At 44.6% G+C, this 22,139-nt stretch overlaps 3 protein-coding genes across 3 annotated transcripts; 1 reads left to right on the top strand and 2 right to left on the bottom strand.

Moving 5' to 3' along the window:
• On the bottom strand, positions 1,156 to 2,643 carry LOC8078155 (peroxidase 5). Its single transcript, XM_002457663.2, has 2 exons — positions 2,204 to 2,643; positions 1,156 to 2,066 (listed from the first exon to the last, which is right to left on the bottom strand). Exons 1-2 carry the CDS (start codon positions 2,429 to 2,431, stop codon positions 1,299 to 1,301), a joined length of 996 nt encoding a protein of 331 aa, XP_002457708.1. The 5' UTR covers positions 2,432 to 2,643; the 3' UTR covers positions 1,156 to 1,298.
• Positions 14,483 to 20,067, top strand: LOC8078156 (60S ribosomal protein L22-3). Its single transcript, XM_002455450.2, has 2 exons — positions 14,483 to 14,724; positions 19,891 to 20,067. Exons 1-2 carry the CDS (start codon positions 14,483 to 14,485, stop codon positions 20,042 to 20,044), a joined length of 396 nt encoding a protein of 131 aa, XP_002455495.2. The 3' UTR covers positions 20,045 to 20,067.
• LOC8060305 (peroxidase 2) lies at positions 20,117 to 21,538 on the bottom strand. The gene is made up of 2 exons (XM_002457664.2): positions 21,226 to 21,538; positions 20,117 to 21,112 (listed from the first exon to the last, which is right to left on the bottom strand). The coding sequence occupies exons 1-2, from the start codon at positions 21,451 to 21,453 to the stop codon at positions 20,294 to 20,296; spliced, it is 1,047 nt and encodes a 348-aa protein (XP_002457709.1). The 5' UTR covers positions 21,454 to 21,538; the 3' UTR covers positions 20,117 to 20,293.

The following is a 22,139-nucleotide window of genomic DNA, read 5'->3' on the forward strand; positions in this document are numbered from 1 at the left end:
CACAGTACCCTTTTGCTATGCTTCCAGCCCATGCAATCTATGACAGAAATAAATACGAATCCGTGACGGCTCAATTCGGTGCAACAAATGTATGACTTGAGATACATGACGCATTTTTCGTTCGTCATGGATAGTTGACTGTGACGTATTTTTGGCAATCTGTGACCAAATCCATCGTCATGTAAAACACCAATCCTTGTAGTGATATAATTTAAGCACTGTAAAATTTGGTAAGTTACACCAAGCTATAGAAAAATCATTGACGAAGCTAGAATAAATCAGAGGGTAATGCATCTACCTTATAAATATATAGACTTAGAGCCGCAACATGTGAAAAAATTGATATACTCAAAAGCATTCTATTTTTTTCATGGGTGCATCTACACCCACAATCATGTACATACGTTCGACACTGAGAAAAAAATACCTCACCTATCAGAATTCTGTAACCCTCATGTCATAATCGTGATAGCTCTTGTACATTTGATGGCTCTCCATATATAAATAGTAAAATAAAGATGCATATGTTACGTTTCCATCATTACATACCTCCACTTGAGAACCACCCAGTCAAGAATGTAACATTCGGGCATAACTCCGGGGCGTCTGGGCCATGTTTCATGTGCATTGCACAATGGGAGATCAAGATGGGTCCAAGGGGGGCAAAACAAATAAAACAGGGTGAACTGCTTGAAGCAGAGGCAGTTAGGAAAATCACCTCATCCTTTCATGATTATGTGCATTTGTTTAATCTAATAGCATTTTTGAAAGGAAGTATTATATTGAATTTTTACTAGTGTAAATTATACTCCCTCCATCTCAAATTATAAGTCATTCCAAGAATCTTAGAGAGTCAAACTTTTCAAAGTTTGACCAAATTTATATGATAAAATAATAATTATTATGATACCAACTAAATATCATTAAATTCTTCCTTAATTATATTTTCATAGTATACTCACTTTACGTTACAAATCTTAGTATTTCACTCTATAATTTTGGTCAAACGTGAAAATGCTTTGACTCTCCAAGATTTTTGGAAGGACTTACAATTTGGGATGGAGAGAGTACATGATATCGATGTTTATATAGTTTAATTATATGTGACGCACACACTTCTGTGTGAGTGTGACTGTTGGAGGGATTAACGTTAACATATTATCTCTTAAAAAAAACGTTAACAGATTACAAATAATGCAGTACGTAGCTAAATAATATACGTATATCCTTATGTACGTTCATGAATCATGACGACCCTATTTTTCACACTGCTGGTTCGCCGGCGATGGCCAGCTCCGTTAGCCGCTATTGGTGACGTTGCAGAAACGTCTCACTTCGCCCTGGTCGCCTGTGAGCACGTCCAAGGTGCCCATCTTGCGCATGGCGTCGATGAACTTGGCCGCCCACCGAGCCTGGTTTCCCGCGTTGTCCGCCACCATCTGTCTCGTCGTGTCGTCGCTGATGAGCGCCCAGTCGGAGTTGAAGAGCACCTTCCCGTCGATCACGTTCCTGTAATACTGGTTGTCGAGCTCGGCCGGTGTGCCCTGGTCCTGGTCCACCGGCGCCACCCCGTCGTCCCCGGCGTCGGCGGGGCACTGCTGCTGCAGCCCGGCGCCGTACTCCTGGTCCATGGTGTCGCTGACGTTGGGGTGTATCCGCTGCGAGAAGGACGCGCAGTGAGCGCGGCCGACGGAGTGCGCGCCGGAGAGCGTGACGAGCTCGTCCTGCGTGAACCCCTTGGCGGCGAAGAGCTCCGTGAGACGGTCGAGCTGCGCGAACGGCGGGGGCAGGCTCTGGCTGGCGTCGGACGCCGCCGAGGTGAGCCCGTCCCGGCGGCCGGACGGGACGCCGTAGTTGATCGCCCCGGAGCTCAGGATGTTGGACGCGTCGCGCGCGGCGAACGCGAGGATGTCGGCGCAGGAGACGGTCCCCGGGCACGCGCTCTCGAGCTGCCGCTTGGCTTCCTGGATCACCTCCAGCCCGCGGAGGCCGCCGTTCGCCGGCGACGCCTTCTCCGGGTCCGGGTTGGCAGGGCTCCGGTCAAGGAGAACCGAACCATCGCAACCCTGGCACGTACAGAATCATATGTGCAGCAATTCATTAGTTGCTGGCAGTATAATCATGCATGTCGATTTAATCGTCTATCTTCAATCCAGATTCGAGAATATAGTGTGCAAATTATGTTCTGGTACACGTATTATACCTTGACGAAACAGTCGTGGAAGTGGAGCCGTATGAGGCCAGCGCCGACGCCACGATCCGCGGAGATGAACTGCTGGACGACGCTCACCACGGTGGCCTCGACGTCGACGGTGCAATTGGTGTTGCTCGTGTAGAAACCTTCCTGCAGAGCGGCATCAGTGACGATTGCCGGCAGAAGCGCATGGAGGGCTACCAAGAGCAGCAGCATCACGTCAGAGCCGCGTGACATGCTGCGCTGGCGCAGTGTTACTTCCAAGTTTCCTGGCGCTACCGCGTTGCTCGCTAGATATGCTGAGATCGATTAATTGGCAGAGCAGGCGAGACCTGAAACACTAGACAAAGAGGATATGCAAGATCTGGATATATATATAGGTAGCAACTAGCAAATGGTAGTGCAGATGCAATGGTGTTTTGGCGAGTGGTGACTGCGCAAATCGTGCTGGTTGGATGAACTGCAGCTTGAGATGTTCTTCGTGTGCATTTATATAGCTGTCACTGCCACTCCTGGACTCTGATGCTTGACGAAGCTTCGAACATGGCGCCGACACATGGTGCGTTTGACTTTATTTTGCAGGCCACCTGGGCCTGGGCTGGGGATTCTCCTGCTTAAGACTCAGGTGGCATGCACAGAGGCATAGAGAGGGTTGGACAGCCAGGACTCGATCGCTGGAAGATGGGGCAGGATCATGCAGCCGGCGAATTGATCAGAGAGGCAGGATTTGCGCTGTAAATTCCATACGGGATCCCAGATCGAAGGACCACGCTGGAATGCTTGCATTGCACCAAAATTTTAATGTCGTCCAGGTAAGCATTGTACCATATGCCCTCAAGCATGTTGATGTATGCATAGTACTGGCACACAAGGATAGATCCATCTCAATGGGCTTACGCCGACAGCAATCATACAAAGATTAAAACGGCCGACAAACCCGTTTAATCGCCAAGCAGAAAAACTGCGTCTGTACTTGAATCGACAACTCTTTGTTACTGTTGGTATTGGATTTGGTTGAGGTGCCCTTTGTCCACCGAATCTCCTACTTCTGCACCTGCACTGCCGTTTAAGGGAACCTTCAGTCCTAACCACAAGATTTAGGAAAAACAAACCAAGGCCAGTTAGAGCTAGTGGTCTTAAACCGGAAATACAGAAACTGGGCTGTTGACCATCAGGCGGTGTCGGCAAAATCCAAGGCCCCATTCCAAGCTCCAAGGCCATGTTTAGATTGAAGATGAAATATTTTTAGCATCAGATGTGTCGAAAGGATGTCGGGAGGAGTTTTTAGAAACTAATAAAAAAAATAAATTACATAGCTCGTCTGGAAACTGCAAGACAAATCTATTAAGCATAATTAATCTGTCATTAGCACATGTGGGTTACTGTAACACTTAAGGCTAATCATAGATTAACTAGACTTAAAAGATTCGTCTCGCGATTTTCAACCAAACTGTGTAATTAGTTTATTTTTTATCTACATTTAATGTTTTATGCATATGTCCAAAGATTCGATGTGATGGATGAAAATTTTTTGGGTGGGGAACTAAACAGGGCCTAAAGTAGGCCCTAACGATAAATAGAATAATAATTATATGTATAAATTATGATGGCCAACGACCCGACACAACACGCCATCGGGCCGACATGGCCCGGTGAGGGTCAGGCTATCACAGGCCATCGTGCCTAACGGGTCGTGTCGGCCCGAAAGCACGCTGCTGGTCAGCGGAGGAGCGGGCCAGCGGGGTCGACTGGTTGAGGGGGCCGTCATGCTCGCACCCAGAGGTGTGGAGGAGACCATGTCGGCGCACCCCCACCGGCCGGCGGAGCTCGGGGCCGGGGCTGCCAGAGTGCCGGCTGGCGACCTTCACAGATTCACCCTCTCTCGGCTAGCGAGATGGAGAAGATTCACAGGGAGGAGGGGAGAGACGAGATGCGAGCGACGCACCGAGGCCGACGGCGTTGGGAGTGAGTGGCACCGGGTGGGGTGGCGCTGCTACCCGTTGTGTGCGATTGGGAGGTAGGGAAGGGGTGAGAGAGTGAGAATGTGTGGGGTAGGGGAGTTAGGGTTGCTGGTGGGCTAGTGGCATGCGGCCTGGTGCCTGGTGGAATTAGCAGGCCGGGGCTGCCACCGTGCCTATCATTTGAGCGGGCCGTGCCCAGGCCGTGCCGCGTGCCTAGGATATGGCCCATGCATGCCTGGTCCCTGGATGCATATATAACGGGCTCGGACCTCATGGTCAACTATATGTATAATGCTCTTATAGCAACAATCTCGTCTTGTTGGTGCAAAAGTGACCAAAAACGGTGTCAACACATCTAATAGTTAACACAAAAAATATTTTCAATGGTACAAGACTTTTAGTTAATTAACTACATATATATTTAGGAATTAGGCTAAACTCGCTGGTTGCTGGCCTCCAAATGCCAATCTTCTCAAAATTTCGATAGATACATGGCACTATGATAGTTTACTTCTTCCGCCACGAAAGGATCAATTTTAGAGTTGTCCAAAGTCAAACATTTTTAACTTTGACTAAATTTTTATAAAAAATGCTACAATTTACGGTCAAATTAGTATTATTAGATTTATCATAAAGTGTGCATTTTATGTCATAGTTGTTGTTGCTTTTTTCTATAAAGTTAGTCAAAATTAAAAAAGTTTAGGAGACGGAGGGAGTAGCACTAAGGGCAGTCTCAATGCATAGTTTCACGATATAGTTATCAAGACTATAAACTAGGTAACCGAGCCACTTGAGTTTCATAGGGATGAAACTCCTCTCTCAACTAATGAAACTCCTTCATTTAATGACCCTGCCAAGTCAGCAATTTTGCTTATGTGGCACCCTATTTAATGTGCATAACACTCTCATGAAAACATGCTTTGAGACTAGGCTTGGTCCTCGCCAACGCTTTTACATGTTGCGCTTTGATGTTTGGATTGGATGGAGTACTTGACTAGAGATTCCCTAGCTCCTAGTGGGTAACGAGGGCCATGCCATCGTAGCCCTGTTGATCTTTCAAATCAAATACTGGCTAGGGTTTTCAATTTGTTCCCAATGTATCCATAAATGAGACATTTGTTCAAGGAGGAACCCTCTTGGGAATGTAATGTAGAAATAAATGGCCTATTTCTTGCTAGAAGATCTCAAGAATTATGTTGCCAAAATAGTTTTAGGTTCCTAACGTCAGGAGGGGTTGGCCAAAAGAAATCTGAATTTTGATGGTAAGGATGATGATAAGAGACAAAGTGATGCTAATGGAAAAGGCAAAGCCATGGATAAGGAGAGGGAGGCAGGGAGCAGCCTGATGTTAGCAAGCCTGCTGCTCCTGATGCCAATAAAGGAGGGGGCCCTGCTGGGACTGAGGCGGCAAATGATATTGCTCGTAAGGTGCTCGCCCTGGGGTTCCAGGATAGCCCATCTGTGACACCCCGTCTAGTGTTTAAGAGTTCGCAGGTACATGAAGGTGGTGGAAACGGTGAGGAAGTGGGTGACAATGGTCTTGTTTCTCAGGCCCCTGTAAAATCTGTCCTCCATACAAGGGTTGCTGAGGTGGCACAAGGTGTTGCTAGAGAGTGGGAGGATCGGATGGCGGAGGCTAAGTGTCCAAAAGGCCAAGGCTCGCTCATGTCAAGTCACTGTTCCTCGTCTGAAAATTTCCAATTACCAGCAGGGGCAATAGCTGGGGCTGATGTGGGTTTGGATACAGGCATACAGCTTCAGAAGAGATTCGTAAGGTGTGAACTGAGTTCCCAACTATGTCGGCAGGTGAGGCCGAGCGGCTTGTCGCAGTTTGTCGGGGCGATCATCTCGATCCTGAGCTGCGGGAAATTGTGCAACACAATGCAGGAATTTTAAAGCACAAGCTGGGTGTCCTTGGCAAACGCCATGGGTTAGAAATTAATGTGCAGAATCAGGATCTCAGTGCTAATTCTGAAGTGCGGGACTTTTCGAGTAAACGGAGAAAGATACAAGATGAGGTTAATTTTTGGAACAAGACTGGTGATGGTGAGCAGCTATCTATCAACCTGACGGGTCCTCATGGCGAGGCCCGTCAGGAGCCATGAATCTATTCAGCTGGAACTGCCAGGGGTTGGGACTCCCCCGGACAGTTCAGAAGCTTGTGGCTCTCATGAGAGCAAAAAGTCCAATGTTGGTTTTTCTTTCGGAGACTCGTATGAAAGGTGGTCATGTGGCAAATCTGAGATGGAGGTTGGGTCTAAAATACTGCATTACTGTGGATAGTGTGGGCACAGGAGGTGGTTTGGCTCTCTTCTGGCATGAGTCTGTTGAAGTATCGCTGATTGAGAAACACCAGAGATATATTGATGTTCATGTCAAGGAAAATCCTGAGGCGGTCAGGACGCGCATCACGTTTGTGTACGGTGAACCACGTACTGATCAGCGACATATTATGTGGGAGCTGTTGCGACGTTTACATGGCAGATCATCAGAGCCTTGGCTGGCTATTGGGGACTTTAATGAGGCAATGTGGGGTTTTGAACACTTCTCGGCGTGCCCCAGACCAGAACGTCAGTTGGTTGCCTTTCGTGACGCTCTGTCTGATTGTGGGCTCTCTGACCTGGGGTTCTCAGGCCTCCCCTATACTTATAATAATTGGCACAATGGTGATGACAATGTAAAGGTCAGATTGGACCGAGCAGTAGCGTGTTCTACCTGGAGGGATCTGTTTGGGGATGCAGTGCTTCATCATCTTGTTTCTTCTCGATCTGACCATTGCCCTCTTTTTTTGGAAATTCGTAAAGAGAACTGGGAGAGACATAAGCCAAGAATATTTAGGTATGAGATTATGTGGGAGCGGCTCGAGTCTCTTGTAGTAGAAATCAAGAAAGCTTGGTGCACTGACTCGAGTAGAGAGGGTCTGGGTGGTGTGGTTGCGGCGTTGAAACGTGTTCAAACTGCTCTACGCACAATTGGAGCAAGAATACCTATGGCAGTGTAACCACAGAATTGGAAGAGTTGCGGGTGAAGCTGGAAGGGGCAAAATCTAACCCATCCTGTAGGCCATCGGATATGCGCCAGATTACTGACAGAATGGACGAACTGCTATATAGAGAGGAGATGATGTGGTTACAACGTTCTCGGATTGCCTGGTTGAGGGAAGGTGACCAAAATACAAGTTATTTCCATAGACAGGCTGTCTGGCGTGCTCGTAAAAATAAAATTAAAAAACTAAGGGATTCAACTGGAGAATGGTGTGATGATCCAAAGCAATTACAGCAGATGGCGACTGAATTTTTCACCAATTTATATAAGGCTGATTTGGGTGTTGAACCAGATAATGTGATACACCTGATTGAACCAAAAATCTCTGCTGCAATGAATACGGATTTGTGTCGGCCTGTCTCCGCAGATGAAATATCTGATGCCTTGTTTCAGATGGGGCCACTCAAAGCACCTGGACCTGATGGATTCCCGGCACGTTTCTTTCAGAGGCATTGGGATACGGTTAAAGATGATGTGGTTGCTGCAGTGCAGAGCTTCTTTCGGGATGGTTATATGCCCCCTGGGATCAACGATACAGCTATTGTGCTTATTCCTAAAGGATCAGACCCAACGGAACTCAAAGACTTTAGGTCGATTAGCTTATGCAACGTGATATATAAGGTGATCTCAAAGTGCTTGGTGAATCGACTTAGACCCATTTTGGACAGTATCATATCAGTTGAGCAGAGTGCTTTTGTCCTAGGAAGACTTATTACAGATAATGCTTTGATTGCTTTTGAATGTATTCATGCGATTCAAAGAGACAGTGGCAGGAATTTTTGTGCATATAAGCTGGATTTGTCGAAGGCGTATGACCGGGTTGACTGGGGATTTTTAAAAAGCTTGTTGGAGAAGCTAGGCTTTCAAAGTCAGTGGGTGCAGTGGATCATGACTTGTGTTTCGACTGTACGCTACTTAGTACGCTTCAATGGAGTGCCGTCGCGCTCCTTCTCCCCATCACGTGGTTTACAACAAGGTGATCCGCTCTCACCATATTTATTCTTTTTAGTTGCTGATGGTCTCTCTACTTTGTTAAAGCACAGTGAAGGGCTTGGTGAAATTGATGGCCTCAAAGTTTGTCGGAGGGCACCGAGTGTGTCTCATCTATTGTTTGCAGACGATAGTTTATTGTTTTTCAAGGCGAACATGGAGTAGGCCCAGGCTGTTAAGGCAGTGATTACTACTTTTGAAAAAGGCTCTGGACAATTACTAAGTCCAAACAAGTGCTCTTTGCTGGTAAATGAAGATCTGGATGGCTCAATCTCGGAGCAGGTGCGCTCAGTTTTGGGAGTGGAAAGAGTTGATTTTGAGGCCAAGTACTTGGGACTGCCAACTCCAAATGGACGTGTCCGGAGAGGGCTATTCCAACCCCTCGAGGAGCTCTTCCACAAAAGAATGATCGCTTGGAAGGAAAAATATTTATCTGCAGCAGGGAAGGAGGTGTTGATCAAATCGGTGGCTCAGGCCTTGCCAATTTATATTATGAGTGTTTTTAAACTTCCTCTAACCTTGTGTGATCAACTCATGAAGCAGATTCGTGTTTTTTGATGGGGTGCTGAGAAGGGTCGAAGGAAGGTGCAATGGATCCCATGGGAAAAATTGGTGCTGCCGAAAGGTTTGGGTGGTATGGGCTTTAAGGATCTTCGCCTGATGAACCAGGCGCTGCTCGCTCGTCAGGCCTGGAGACTTGTGGCTTTTCCCGATAGTCTTTGTGCAAAGGTGTTGAAAGCTAAATACTATCCCAACAGTAAACTTCTAGACCGGGCTCCGGCCGGTGATGCGTCACTGACATGGAGAGCTATTGAATATGGTTTGGAGCTGCTAAAACAGGGCGTCATTCACCGGATTGGTAATGGAAGATCGACTCAGATTTGGCGAGATAACTGGCTGCCAAGAGGGTATGGACTGAAACCGATTAGTCCTATGCGCTCTTGTCGACTTCGATGGGTGCATCACCTCATTGATGACAGTGGTGCTTGGGACGAAATGGCTGTTCGGAGGTATTTTTTCCTTGTGATGTTGTTGAAATTTTTAAGATCAAGTTGCCTGCTCATGAGACCCCAGATTTTGTGTCCTGGCACTATGAGAAGACGGGTTATTTTTCTATTCGCAGTGCTTACAGGTTAGCTGTCTGAAATTTCTATGGGGCTGTTAATATTGCAAGTAGTTCTAGTTCTGTTGAAGGTCGGGCTGGATGGAAGAAATTGTGGCGGATTGATGTGCCATCCAAAGTCAATGTTTTTGCTATGAAGGCTGTTAACAATGGTCTGCCTACTCGTGTTAATAAGAAACACCGCCACCTTGAGCAGCAGGATATATGCCAGATATGTGGGCAATATGCTGAAGATGTTTACCATGCCTTGTTGGCTTGTCCACATGCTGTGTCCCTGCGGCTGGCTATGAGAGAGCACTGGGTGTTACCGTCAGAGCAGATGTTTGCTAAGGCTGATCCAGAATGGTTGATGATGCTGATTCACAATAATTCTCCAGAGGTACTGGCAAATGTTTTTATGTTCTTTTGGCACACTTGGAGTATACAAAATAAGGTGATCCATGAAGATATATGTCTTTTTATTGCCATATCGGTCACCTTCCTAACCAGGTATATGACATCTCTGAATAATATCCGATAACAAACTGAGCACATGGATGCCAAAGGAAAATATTGTGCAGTGTCTGGGGCTAGTAATGCTCAGAGGCAGATTTCAGTTCAGAAGAGGAAATGCTGGGTGTCACCACCGTAGGGTTCTTTTAAGATCAATGTTGATGCTGCGTTTGATCAGCTATCTGGTGATGCTGCGATAGGGATTGTGATTCGAGATTGGCATGGCTCCATGAAACTTACCGCCTGGCGCTTTTTATCTCATTGCAGGGACGCTGAGGAGGCCGAGGCGACAACATGCTTAGAGGACCTTCACATGGCTTTGAGATGGCCACATATTCCGATGATCCTGGAATCTAATTGTCAGTTGGTGGTTGCCAAATTTTATGCCAAGGGCTGTGATCGTTCTGTCCTGTGGAATGTCCTTGCGATGATGCACGAGGCCGGCAGCCAGCTATGCAAATTAGAGGTTGTTAAGATTAATAGGGATCAGAATAATTTGGCGCATGAGTTGGCGCATTTTGCTTCTAGGTCTAGGGAGTGTCAGTGTTTTTTTGATTGTTTTCCAGATTGGGTTGTGTTTCTCTCTTGTAACGATGTTACTTAATTTTTAATAAAGTTTGTTCCGTTCGCAAAAAAAGAAAAATCCATGCCAATCCCAAACACAAAGCCCAAATATCACTATGTTCTTGACAGGTTGCAGTCATTTGATGTCCTCAAGGATAAAAGGCTATATGGCACCCAATTTGATCGTAGCGGTAGCTCTGGAAATATGGCACCCGCCAACCCTTTCCGCCTGCCACTCTCTCCCTTACTATCCTAGCCACCGGTACCCCCATCCTCTGATGCCTCCCTCTCCTCTACTCTTCTCCTAGTGACAGGCGAGCAGGACATGCATATTGGTGTGGGGCACGCCGAGACAGCGAGAGCACTAATCACGCTAGATCCATAGCTTCTCAGGGCAATTCCCTTTCGATTTGTGGTTGTACTATGCGCATATGTTGAATATAATGGGCGTTTAGGCCATAATTATATTTGATGATTAATTCAAGGGTCCATAATTAATGCTATAATGAAAACGGTTTAGTACCGTATTGATGATTGACCATGTGTTAACTCAACTTAAATAGGTGGCCCTTGTTAGCTCCTATGGAGAAGTTGAGAGAGGAAAAAGGGGTGCCACACGCGCGCGCCGCCGCCGCTATGCCGAGGCGTGACACACGAGGACCAGACCAGACGTGACGTGGCACATGCGTGGTGAATATAAGGAAAGGGAGGAAAACGGGATCTGACCGTTGTACAATTAATGGCAATTAATTGCTAATTGATTGACCGTTGTACAATTAATGGCAATTAATTGCTAATTGATTGACTCGGTTTATGGCAATTAAATGTGATTAATTGTCATCAATCAGACGTTTCCTCCTGGGGCCTATATATTTCATACGCGTGACACTCTTTCCTTACCTGCGAGACACAAGTCATTCCTTTCCATTCTAGTCGCGTTGCTTTCTGTCCATTCCCGTCCCGAACCTCTGCGCGCACAGAGATCTGGAGAGCAGACCTCCGGAACCCGACGCCTAGCATCGGGCAATCAGGTTTTTGGGGAGCGTCTTCCGCGACTGCTCACCGGCGAGATCGTCTTCTTCCACTCCGGTGGATCGAGATCAACTACAGCGTCTTCGTCTTCTTCCTGGTGGACGTTCGCGGGACTGCACTGCGAACATCTTCCTGCATCGACTGTGGTCCGCTACTTCACCCAACGCACTATGTCGACTAGTGCGAATTTAGCCGCCGGTGCCTTCGGCACTGGTCCCTCCTCAGGGTACAATCTTAAACGATTGTTTTTCGTTTTCAGTATGTCTGCCGTAGTTGCAGTAGTTCTTGCAATGTTTATCTCTAATCTGAGTAGTGATAAAATTGCACACGTGCACATATATGCCACCACTATATTATGCGTAATTTTCTGGATTAAATCAAACATTAAAATGTCTAAATTTCTAACAGCATATACTTTGATTCACCTGTGAAGATCTATAATCTTTTTTTATATATTTTTTGTTCATCAATGATCTATATATTATTGGGCTACGAGGCTATCGGGCTAGGTCAGGCACAGCTAAGCCTTGTTTAGTTAACCCCAAAAACCAATTTTTTTTCAAAATTCACTGTCACATCGAATCTTGCGGCATATGCATGAAGTATTAAATATAGAAGAAAATAAAAAAATAATTGCACAGTTGCCTATAAATCACGAGATGAATTTGTTGAGCCTAGTTAGTCTATGATTGGACAATGTTTGTCAACAGTACCGAAATCTAATTTTTTTGAACTAAACAAGGCCATAGTGTCGTGCTTAGGAATTAGGATCACTGTTGACCCCAACAACCCTCAGATGGCAGAGGCGCAGAGCACGACATATTTGGCTAATCCTACCCCTCTAGGCCATCGCTTCGAATCCATCCATATTTTAGAAACAGTAGAGAAGAATTTCATCCTCATAAGACTCTTTCTACTATTATAAAACTCTTATCATCTCTCTTTTTTATTAAATAATATTATATCAATATATTTAATATTGATAAAACTCTAATAAAATTCTATGGAAACTGACCTTAGTGCCATGCCTAAACGAGCTAGCCTAATTGACCATATGTGATTGCAAAGCCGCGGCAGGCCGGCAGCTACGAGCCAAACAATGCCTTCTGAGTCAGCATCTTGGGCCAATGGCCAGACGCCCAAACCTTTGGTATATGGGCATATAGGAAAAAGTTATTTTTTCTACTTAACTTTCATGAAAGTCCGTTTTTTCTTCCTCAACTCTAAAACCGAGCAAACCACCTCTCTCAACTTTTTGAACCGTGTATTTTACCTCCCTAGAGCGGTTTCGAAGGCAGGTTTACTACAGTAAATAGTGGTTTTGCTACAGTACCATTGGTTTGCCTCCCTCAACTTTTGAAGCTGTGTATCTACTTATATGGAGTAAAAAAATTAGATTTTCCATGTTATGATTTCCTGTGATTTACTATGATTTTTCAAAAATTCAGCCGAAATAATTTAAAAAGAAAAAGACAAAACCACTGTTAAACCACCATTCACTATAGCAAAACCATCTTCGGAAGTGCTCCAAAGAGATAAAATGCATGGTTTGAAAAGTTGAGAGAGGTGGTTTGCTCGATTTTGAGGTTGAGGAAGAAAAAATTAACTTTCGTGAAAGTTGGATGAGAAAAGTAGATTTTTTGTGGACATATATGGTACCCACTACCTGTGACTATGTGAGAGAGCATCGACGCGGACAATTCCTCTCGCCCACGGGAAGAGTTTCGGCCCACGTCCACACATTTGCATTGGCCCATTCAGCGTCAATATATTTGGCCGCGTAGGAGAGCCGTCGACTACGTTATAGTTCGTTCGCATGCTAAACAGAGGGGTAGCACTTTGGAAAATGCTACAGTAAGTCAGCAATTGTCCAAACAAGTGCCCTAACATAGACATAGCTACCTACAAACAAGGTTAAAGCCCTATGACAAGTGACGGCTACAGTTAAGTGCTCTGATCTCTTGTTTCTAAAAACAAAAGTGCCCTGATCTCTTTCCATGAAATGAAATGTTCTCTTTCTAAACCAAATTTGACCGTTCCGCTATTACATAAACGTGAAAATTACAGTAGCAGCCGCCATTGTTAATCGCCTCCATTTATACGTTAGTTCGTTCGCATGCTAAATGGAGGGGTAGTACTTTGAAAAGGCTACAGTAAGTTAGAAAGTGTCCAAACAAGTGCCCTAACATAGACATAGCTACCTACAGACAAGGCTAAAGCCCTATGACAAACGACGACTACAATTAAGTGTTCTGATCTCTCGTTTCTAAAAGAAGTGCTCTAATCTCTTTCCATGAAATGAAATGAAATGTTCTCTTTCTAAACTAAATTTAACCGTTCCGCTATTACATTTACGTGAAAATTACAGCAGCAGCCGTCATTGTTAATCGTCTCCATTTACAAATAATAATAATGTTCACAAGAAATCTATCTGTTGATATAACACTACAAGAAATACATGGCTTTTTAACGTTTTTAGTATGACAATTGTAAGAATGTTACTATATCTTCCATTTTGTGACATTATATTTTAGGCATAGTGACTTAGTGACAATTACAAATTGTATGTCACAGTAAATGTCACTTAACAAATCTGATTTCATCTAGTGACAATATTTTCTATGTCACAAGGCCTGTTTGTGTGTCACAAATTATTTTTTTTATTTTTTTTTAAAAAACTTTCCATGTTGACAAGGTCTTTTGCCACGTCAACATATATTTTTCCTTTTTTTATTTTATTTTTATTATATCAGATCATATTCTTTGTATATAAATAATGATATGTCACATGTTTGATAATTTTGGTCATGTATCATATATATATATATATATATATATATATATATATATATATAGGCTACTCCATCTCTGAACGGGCACACAAGATGGCCACAAAAGAGAGGCCCATGACAGCCGAAAGGCCCAAACTGCAAACCAATCGTGGCCGTCCGATCCGTTCAGCCCTACTACATACATAAGCCATCTCAGTGGTGCATCCTCAGAAACCCTATTCCCTCCCGGCGCAGCCACCAACGAAGCAGCGACGCATGCGGATGAGCCGAGCGAGGCAGAGGAGAGGAGATGGCGCGCGGCGTGGCGGTTGGGGCGAAGGGCGGCGCCAAGAAGAAGGGCTCCGTCACCTTCACAATCTACTGCACCAAGCTCGTGGAGGACAAGATCAAGGAGATCTCCACGCTCGAGAAGTTCCTGCAGGAGCGCATCAAGGTCGCCGGCGGCAAGGCTGGCAACCTCGGCGAGGGCATCACCGTCACCCGCGATAAGACCAAGGTCACCGTCACCTCCGATGGGCCTTTCTCCAAGAGGTATATAAGCACAAAGCGTGCTAGTTAATCCTGCTCAGATCCACGAATGCATATTTCTTTATCAGAAAGGCTAAACATCAACCAGTTGTTTCTCTAGTTTCACTCAACCGATTTTTGGGCTTTTAGATTTGGGCACGATTTGGCGTTGAGCTGATTGTCGGCCATTCGATTTGGCCGCGGTTCGGCGCTGAGCTCCGATGTTTGCAGGCAAGTACGGCTGCCCGGCGTGATGCATATGACTGTATGAGCATGTACTCCCAGGTGGGCTGCCTACGCCCCGCGCACGCACTGCTGACCAGACGCCTCATGCTGCCACACGCCAGCGTGGAGCTCTGCACTCGGTTCTTCTCTTCCTCTGATGTCTGTATTTTTTCTGAAATTTGTGAATAATTTGTAAATAATTTGACATATATTTTTCACCTAGATAGATCCACTGTTCGTATTGGTGCCGAAGGGGATGGACTGTACATTTTTTTTGTTGCAGCTAGTGAATCATTCTGTGATTATGCAGTAAATAAAATTAAGTTTGCTTAGGACAAATCACATTTTGAACTTGTAAGTGGCTTGACAGTTTTATTAGCACATTGTTGTATGGCAGGTGCATACCTGTGATTATGCAATAAATAAAATTAAGGTTGCTGTCTTAGCACATTGCTGTACCGAAGCTAGGTTAAGAAGGAACCTATCCTTGCATATGATAAAAATAGACAAAAAAGACAAGGGTCCTCTCAGTTGCATGTACTCTCCCTGAATTTCTGAATGGTGTTATGCAAACAAGGGTGCTGTAAACTGATTCTTGTTTTTCTGTACATAGGGTGGGAAATTAGATGTGGAAAAATTGTCTGTCTGATAAAGTAGACATCTTGTCTATTTGAACTTCATACATACTGATTTTAATGGCAAATGTTAGCTGCTGGATTACATATAATTTCAAACAATTTGTGGTCCCTTGCAATTTACTCCACCAAAACTCTTACATTAATTTCAATTCAAACTTATCTGTTTGCATGAGGTACAACTAGCTCATTGGTTAGCTTTTCTATGAACCATGCCTTCGGAACATCGTGACTGTACTTATGTGTTTTTGTGTTTTAATTTTAGGCAAATCCAGAAAGCCCACGTATTTGATCCATCTGCTCCAGAGAATACAAGACCCAAGAAAGGAGATGAAAGATAGCTGCATGATGCTTGCATGTGTATCCTAGCCATAGGTAAAATTATGTTGTGTGGAACAGAGAACATTGTTGAAATGTTTCTGGATGAAGCAGTTCAGAAAAAGAAAGCAAAAACTGTTTCTTACCCTTGAGACCCTACATGTGTAATGAATTGGTGGATTGATGTAATGATATTGTATTTACTGTGGAGATGTTAATTCATTTGGATCTGATGTTTTATATGTTGAAAAATTATATGGATGCAGTTATATTGGCTGAATTTTATGGGCTGAAATATGTGGGATAAAATAGGGATGCATTATGAGAGTAAAAAAATATTATATGGGCTGAATTATTGTGGGCTTGAAATATATATGGGTTGTAGTTGAAAATAATGGACTAGCTAACACCACTCTAAATATTTTAGGCCCATGAGCTATGTGGGCTTTAGTAGGCCAAAACTTATTTTGTGACATTTTTTCTTCCTGCCATGTCAGCTGCCATGTGGCAAGGTCTACGATTTTGTGACATTAAACCAATGTCATATGCTTGTGACATGAACTAAACAAATGTCACATAATCATTTTATGACGCGGGCTTTTCCACGTTTTGATTTTTGTCAACTAGATGTCACAAATCTTAATTTGTAACATAAATTTCATATATTGTGACATAACTAAACGTTAAAAAACCATGTGTTTCTTGTAGTGTAGGAGGATCGTCTCAGGGTCATATGCAAAGTGTCAACACCGGCCAACTAAATCCAACAGAACCTTTGTGTGTTGAAAATGTACCGAGTATAAATCATCTTTTATTTGCCGATGTTTCTCTGAAAACTGATGAATAGAGTGCATATCATCTGCAAATATTCTTTCATTATATGAGGATTGCTCGGGGCAAACTATTAACAAAGAGAAATTTTCAGTCATGTTTAGTATGAATACCAAAAATGCAGAGAGAAATCAATTGATGTCAGTCTTGGGCATTACATCAGAAGCACAAAATGAGAAGTATTTGAGACTTCCAGTTTATATGGGGTGGTCAAAAAAAGAACTTTTGAATATTTGAAGGAAAGAGTTTGGAAAAGAATACAAGGGTGGAAAAGAGAAGCTTTTATCGAAGGCTGGCAAAGGTGTTCTTATTAAGGCCGTCGCACAGGCTATTCCAAGTTATGCAATGTCTTGTTTTGATCTAACAAAATCTCTGTCTGATGAGATTAGTAACATGATAAGTGGATTTTGGTGGGCTCAGCAGGATAAGAAAAATAAAATGCATTGGTTATCTTGGGAATTACTATGTTGCAGAAAGGAAAGAGGTGGTTTGGGTTATAGAGACCTGCACCTTTTCAATTTAGCTATGCTCGCAAGACAAGGGTGGCGCCTTCTACTAAATCCTGATTCTCTTTGTGCTTAGCTTCTGAGATCTAAATACTTTCCTAATGGTGATCGCTTGTCAGTAATGGAGAAGCCTGGAATTTCTTATGCATGAAGAAGCATTGGACGGGTGAAACAAGCGCTAAAAGATGGACTAATTTGGAGGGTTCGTGATGGCACAAAAAATAATATTTGGACAGATCCCTGGATCCCATAAGGTGTCACTTGAAGACCTTGTACCCTTTGGGGACAGACAATTTTAAATAAGGTCTCTGAACTAATTAACCTAATTTTTGGTGAATGGGACAGAAATCTAGTAACTGAAATTATCTGGGAAGCAGATGCAAAAAATATTCTTTCTATCCCACTGAAAAATGGAATGGATGATACTTTGGCGTGGCATTTTGATCCAAAGGGAGACTTTTCAGTCAAATCTACACATCACGTTCTAATAGATAAGAAAGAACTATCGAAAAAAGGCAAATTGACGAAGCTAGTGCCAGCTTGAATTCTCTCTGTAACAACAATTGGCACAAGATATGGAAGCTTCAATGTCCACCGAAGCAGAAACTTTTTTCTGGAGATTTACACATAATAGCTTACCCCTACGCATGAATATTCTTCGTCGGGGAACGAGTATTGATACACGTTGTCCTGTCTGTTGGAGGCTAAGGGCTCGTTCGTTTCGCAGGGAACAGCTCCCTGGAAAACTTCCGGCCGGAATTGCAAGACAAATTTAATTATACTACCTTTTATTAGCTGGAATGATTCCTAGCCTGATTCACCTCTAACCGAACGCGCCCTAAATGAGGATGGTGGACATTGTTTTTTTTAGATGCAAATTTGTCAAGAAATGTTGGAGAGCTTTGAACTTAGAGGAGCTTTGTCTAACTTTAATTGATATTAACTCTGCAAAATAGGTAGCCACCAAAATTCTTTCTCTCGAGGAGGATAAAATATTATTTTCTTTGGCTTTGGTGGGATGCTTGTAACAAGGCAAACACTGGAGATAAATCATGTGTACTGAGGAGATGGTTCATAAGGTGCTTTCTATATGTTGATACTCTTCATACACATGAGAGGCCAAATAAGAGAAAAAGTGGAATTTCTTGCTGTGTTCCCCTAACAGTCGATGTCCAAAAGATTAAATTGATGGAGCTTTTATACAGGCCAAACAGAAAGATCCTTGGGGTTCTATTGTGAGGGAACACAAAGGTGCTACGGTGGTTGTTAGAGCAGGTAGAATCAATGTGGTACATGATGCATTGAATACTGAGTCCCAGGCTTGTCTCGCTACCTAGTATGTAGTAGCAATGGATCATGGTTTGTCCCATATCATTTTGGAGACTGATTCGACAATTTTAGTTGATGCTCTACAATTCTGCTCTTATGATTTCTCAGCTTGTGGCGTGTTGTTTAGAGAAGCAAAGTTTCTGATGTCTATAAATTTTATTTGGGTTGATGTTGTTCATATGCCACGCTCTAGCAATTGGTGTGCACACGAGCTTGCTCGAATTGGGTTGAATTGGGACCCAGATCGTTCGCATATTTGGATTAATCTCCTCCTAGAGTTTGTACTAGAACTGGTGTCTCATGATGGAAATGATCCTCTCTAGATATAATAAATTGCAAACTTATTTTTTAAAAAAAGAGTCTACTGACTCCAATGGAAGCCCAACGTGCAAGCGATCAAAATTTTCATTCGGTGACTTGGAACTTGTTATGATGTCGACTGCTTTGCAATTTTGTATCGAGATTTTCTAGAGGAGATTGCAAGAAATGGGGAACAAGAAGGGAAGAACACCAAATGAGTTCCATTGGGAAGAGGATTCAGATAACAAAGAGTTCAGAATTTAGTCAAAATTGTATATGATACAACTGTCACTCACGCGCGATTTATCACAGTGCGCGCACCTACACTCCACATGCACACAGAGAGTTAGGCCCAATGCCGAGCACATGGGCCAGATCGTACCAACATGCATGATCTCTGCCATTCAGCCCATTAACGTACCTTCTGACTTGATTACTGAATTTCACCATTCAGTAATCATTCACGTTGAATTTCTATAAAAGAAAAAGTTATCCTTCCCGTAGCAATTACATCATTACATGATGAAGCATATTTCGAAGTGGCTCAACTAATTTGATACTGTAATATTTTGTGGAACTTTTTAATTTGGTCAAACATAAAATAACTTTTGAATTCACACAGAACTAAAATGACATAGTAGTAATAATTCAATTCCTCTGCTTTGAGCCATGCCGAGTAGAGTTGCTGGGATAATCTGGAAGTATAAAATCCCACTCAAAATAAAGTTCTTCTATGACAAATCTTTAACAACAAAGTGTCGGTTGGTCAGTCTTTGATAAGAAGGTGCTGGAGAGGAGATGGAAAATGTTGTCTTTGTAGGGTTCTAGAAACTATTAACTATATTCTTTTTGATTATGTTCTTGCTAGAATGATCTGAGCAATCATAAAAAAAGTGTTTAATTTGGGAGATATTCCTCATTCCTTGCAAGAACTCGGAAGTTTGGCTGCAATGCAAGGGGTCCTGCCAATACGAATTCTTACGTTTCTTTTCGCATGTTTTGCTTGGACCCTTTGGGTCACAAGAAACAAGATGGCAATTGAGAAGCGTTATCCTGTGGCACCATATCTTGTCATTGATGCAGAGATGGTTTCTAATCTTAAAAGAAGTCAACAACTGGAAGGTGTCCCAGGGCGAAGGATATGCTAATATGTTGACTTACTGTAGATTAGGAACCATCTCTGCATCAATGACAAGTTAACAATTATAGTTAACTTGACACAATGACACTCGTGTGGAATTATGGTTTTAATGCAGTGAGACAAGTTAACAATTGGAACAAAAAAATGTTAAATATAAATATATAAAGAGCAGTACAACTAATCAGAATCAATAGAATGGATAGAATAGAAACATTGAAAAATTAACCATATGCTGCTTGATGTAGGCATTATTCCATTAGGCACGACATCTTTCTTGGATTTCCATTGTTGTAGGTACAGCAGCTGGCTTAGTATAGCCGGTGGTTGACGACGCTGCACTTCTTCCTGATCTCGCCCTTGCTTCCGGCTGGCATGGGCAGCTTGCTGAGCTTCAACAGCGACTCGGAGAAGTCCTCGTCCCATAGCGTGCCGTTCTCGGCGTACTCGACGACGTGGCCGAGCGCCTCCTTGTGCGTGAGCAGCGTCCAGTCGGAGTGGAAGGTGACGATCTTGGCGAGGTTGTTGTGGTAGAAGGAGTTGTCCAGGAAGTCCGGGATCTTGCGCACCCGGCTGGTGAACCCCGCCACGAACTTGGCCACCACGTCGTAGTCCTCGTCGCGGACGTTGTTGTCCACGGGCGGGTTCGATCCCTGGGAGCACTTGTAGTTGAGCAGGTCGCGGTACGCCGGGGTGATCTGGCTCGACGGCTCGGAGAGGCGGCCTCTGAAGGAGGAGCAGTGGCCCTGGCCGATGGAGTGCGCCCCGGTGAGGATGACCAGCTCCTCCACGGTGAAGTTCTTCCTGGCGAAGTTGTCGATGAGCTGCTGCACGTCGTGGGTGGAGTCCGGGAGCTCCGCCTGCGCCTCATCGGCCTTGGAGACGAAGCCGTCCAGGCGGCCGGCCGGGACGGCGAAGTGGACGTGGCCGTTGCTGAGGGCGCTGGCCGCGTCGCGGGCGGCGTAGATGAGGATGTCGGAGCAGGAGACCACGCCGGGGCACCTCTTCTCGACGGCGGCCTTGATCTCCTCCAGGACGTCGAAGGCGGCCAGACCGATGTTCACCCGCGCCTCCTTCTCCGGGTGAGGGTTGTCGGAGGAAGCGTCCAGGAGGACAGAACCATCACACCCCTGCATGGTTAATTAGTTATTTAGTTTACCGTCAATTAGTTGTACATGCATTTCACGCCACACACTTTACTATAATGAATTGGTGGCATGCTTGAGTGCTTAGTGCTGCTTACCCTGACGAAGCAGTCATGGAAGAGAAGGCGGACGAGGGCGGCGCCGGTGCGGCGGTTGGCCTTGATCGCCCTGATAACGTGCCACTTCACCACGTTCTCCACGCCCTTGCATTTCTTGCTGTAGTACCCGACCTCCAGCTCGCTGGCCTGCGCCGACGGCACGGTGGCGAGGAGCACCGCCGCCTGGACAGCCACAAGCGCGAAGAGGACTGCCGCCGAGAGCTTCATTTTTCTTTCCTGAAGCCTGATCGGCGAAGCCGGGTGGTAAGCTGAGTAGCTGATGATGAGCAAGAGACGGATGCTGGAGCTCTGAGACTGGGCCTGCAGGTGCAGGGTTTATATTCGGCTTCGGCTACCTTTTCAACAATCAATGATTGATGATAGCTTGGCGCCGGTAATGAGAGCAGCACAACGGGGAAGGTGCCCGTCTTGCGACTTCGGTTAGTCATAATGTGCGTACGTCCATAGTGTTAGCTTCAAATATAATAATAAGTGCAGCAATACATACATACCTAAAGCCTAAAGGTGTTCCTGAGTGCTGACCTGGTTGAAAGTGGTATTATTGGCTAGTACAGCCAGTTTTGGGCTGTATGCAGCCAATTTGGTTCAAACTGCGATGACGAGCGCTTCCTCTCCGGCCCTAGTCATTTCTAAGGTTCTACACAACTACAATCTACAACTTATTCGAGTGATATGAGTTTCTCCTAGTATTTTAGCATTCAATATTTTAGAATAAATTTTCCTACTAAATGTCTCCTAGTAACAATTCTCACATGCTATGAGTAGTGGCTACTATATGTGGCCATGCAGCCCGGCGGCCCGCCCCGCAGCCCGCTGTTTTGGCCCGTAGCCCGCCCGGCCCGGCCCGACGCACCAGGCCGTGCCTGGGCCGCCACCCCGGCCCGTGGCACGGT

Source organism: Sorghum bicolor, chromosome 3 (assembly GCF_000003195.3).
Source record: "Sorghum bicolor cultivar BTx623 chromosome 3, Sorghum_bicolor_NCBIv3, whole genome shotgun sequence".
NCBI classification, from domain to species: domain Eukaryota; kingdom Viridiplantae; phylum Streptophyta; class Magnoliopsida; order Poales; family Poaceae; genus Sorghum; species Sorghum bicolor.

Excerpts from the sequence above, each read along its gene's own strand:
- LOC8060305 (XM_002457664.2), bottom strand. The coding sequence starts at position 21,453 with ATGAAGCTCTCGGCGGCAGTCCTCTTCGCGCTTGTGGCTGTCCAGGCG. Across the intron at positions 21,113-21,225 it reads TCCATGACTGCTTCGTCAGG|GGGTGTGATGGTTCTGTCCT; the intron begins GTAAGCAGCACT and ends TTAACCATGCAG.
- LOC8078156 (XM_002455450.2), top strand. The coding sequence starts at position 14,483 with ATGGCGCGCGGCGTGGCGGTTGGGGCGAAGGGCGGCGCCAAGAAGAAG. Across the intron at positions 14,725-19,890 it reads GATGGGCCTTTCTCCAAGAG|CGTTATCCTGTGGCACCATA; the intron begins GTATATAAGCAC and ends GCAATTGAGAAG.
- LOC8078155 (XM_002457663.2), bottom strand. The coding sequence starts at position 2,431 with ATGTCACGCGGCTCTGACGTGATGCTGCTGCTCTTGGTAGCCCTCCAT. Across the intron at positions 2,067-2,203 it reads TCCACGACTGTTTCGTCAAG|GGTTGCGATGGTTCGGTTCT; the intron begins GTATAATACGTG and ends TGTACGTGCCAG.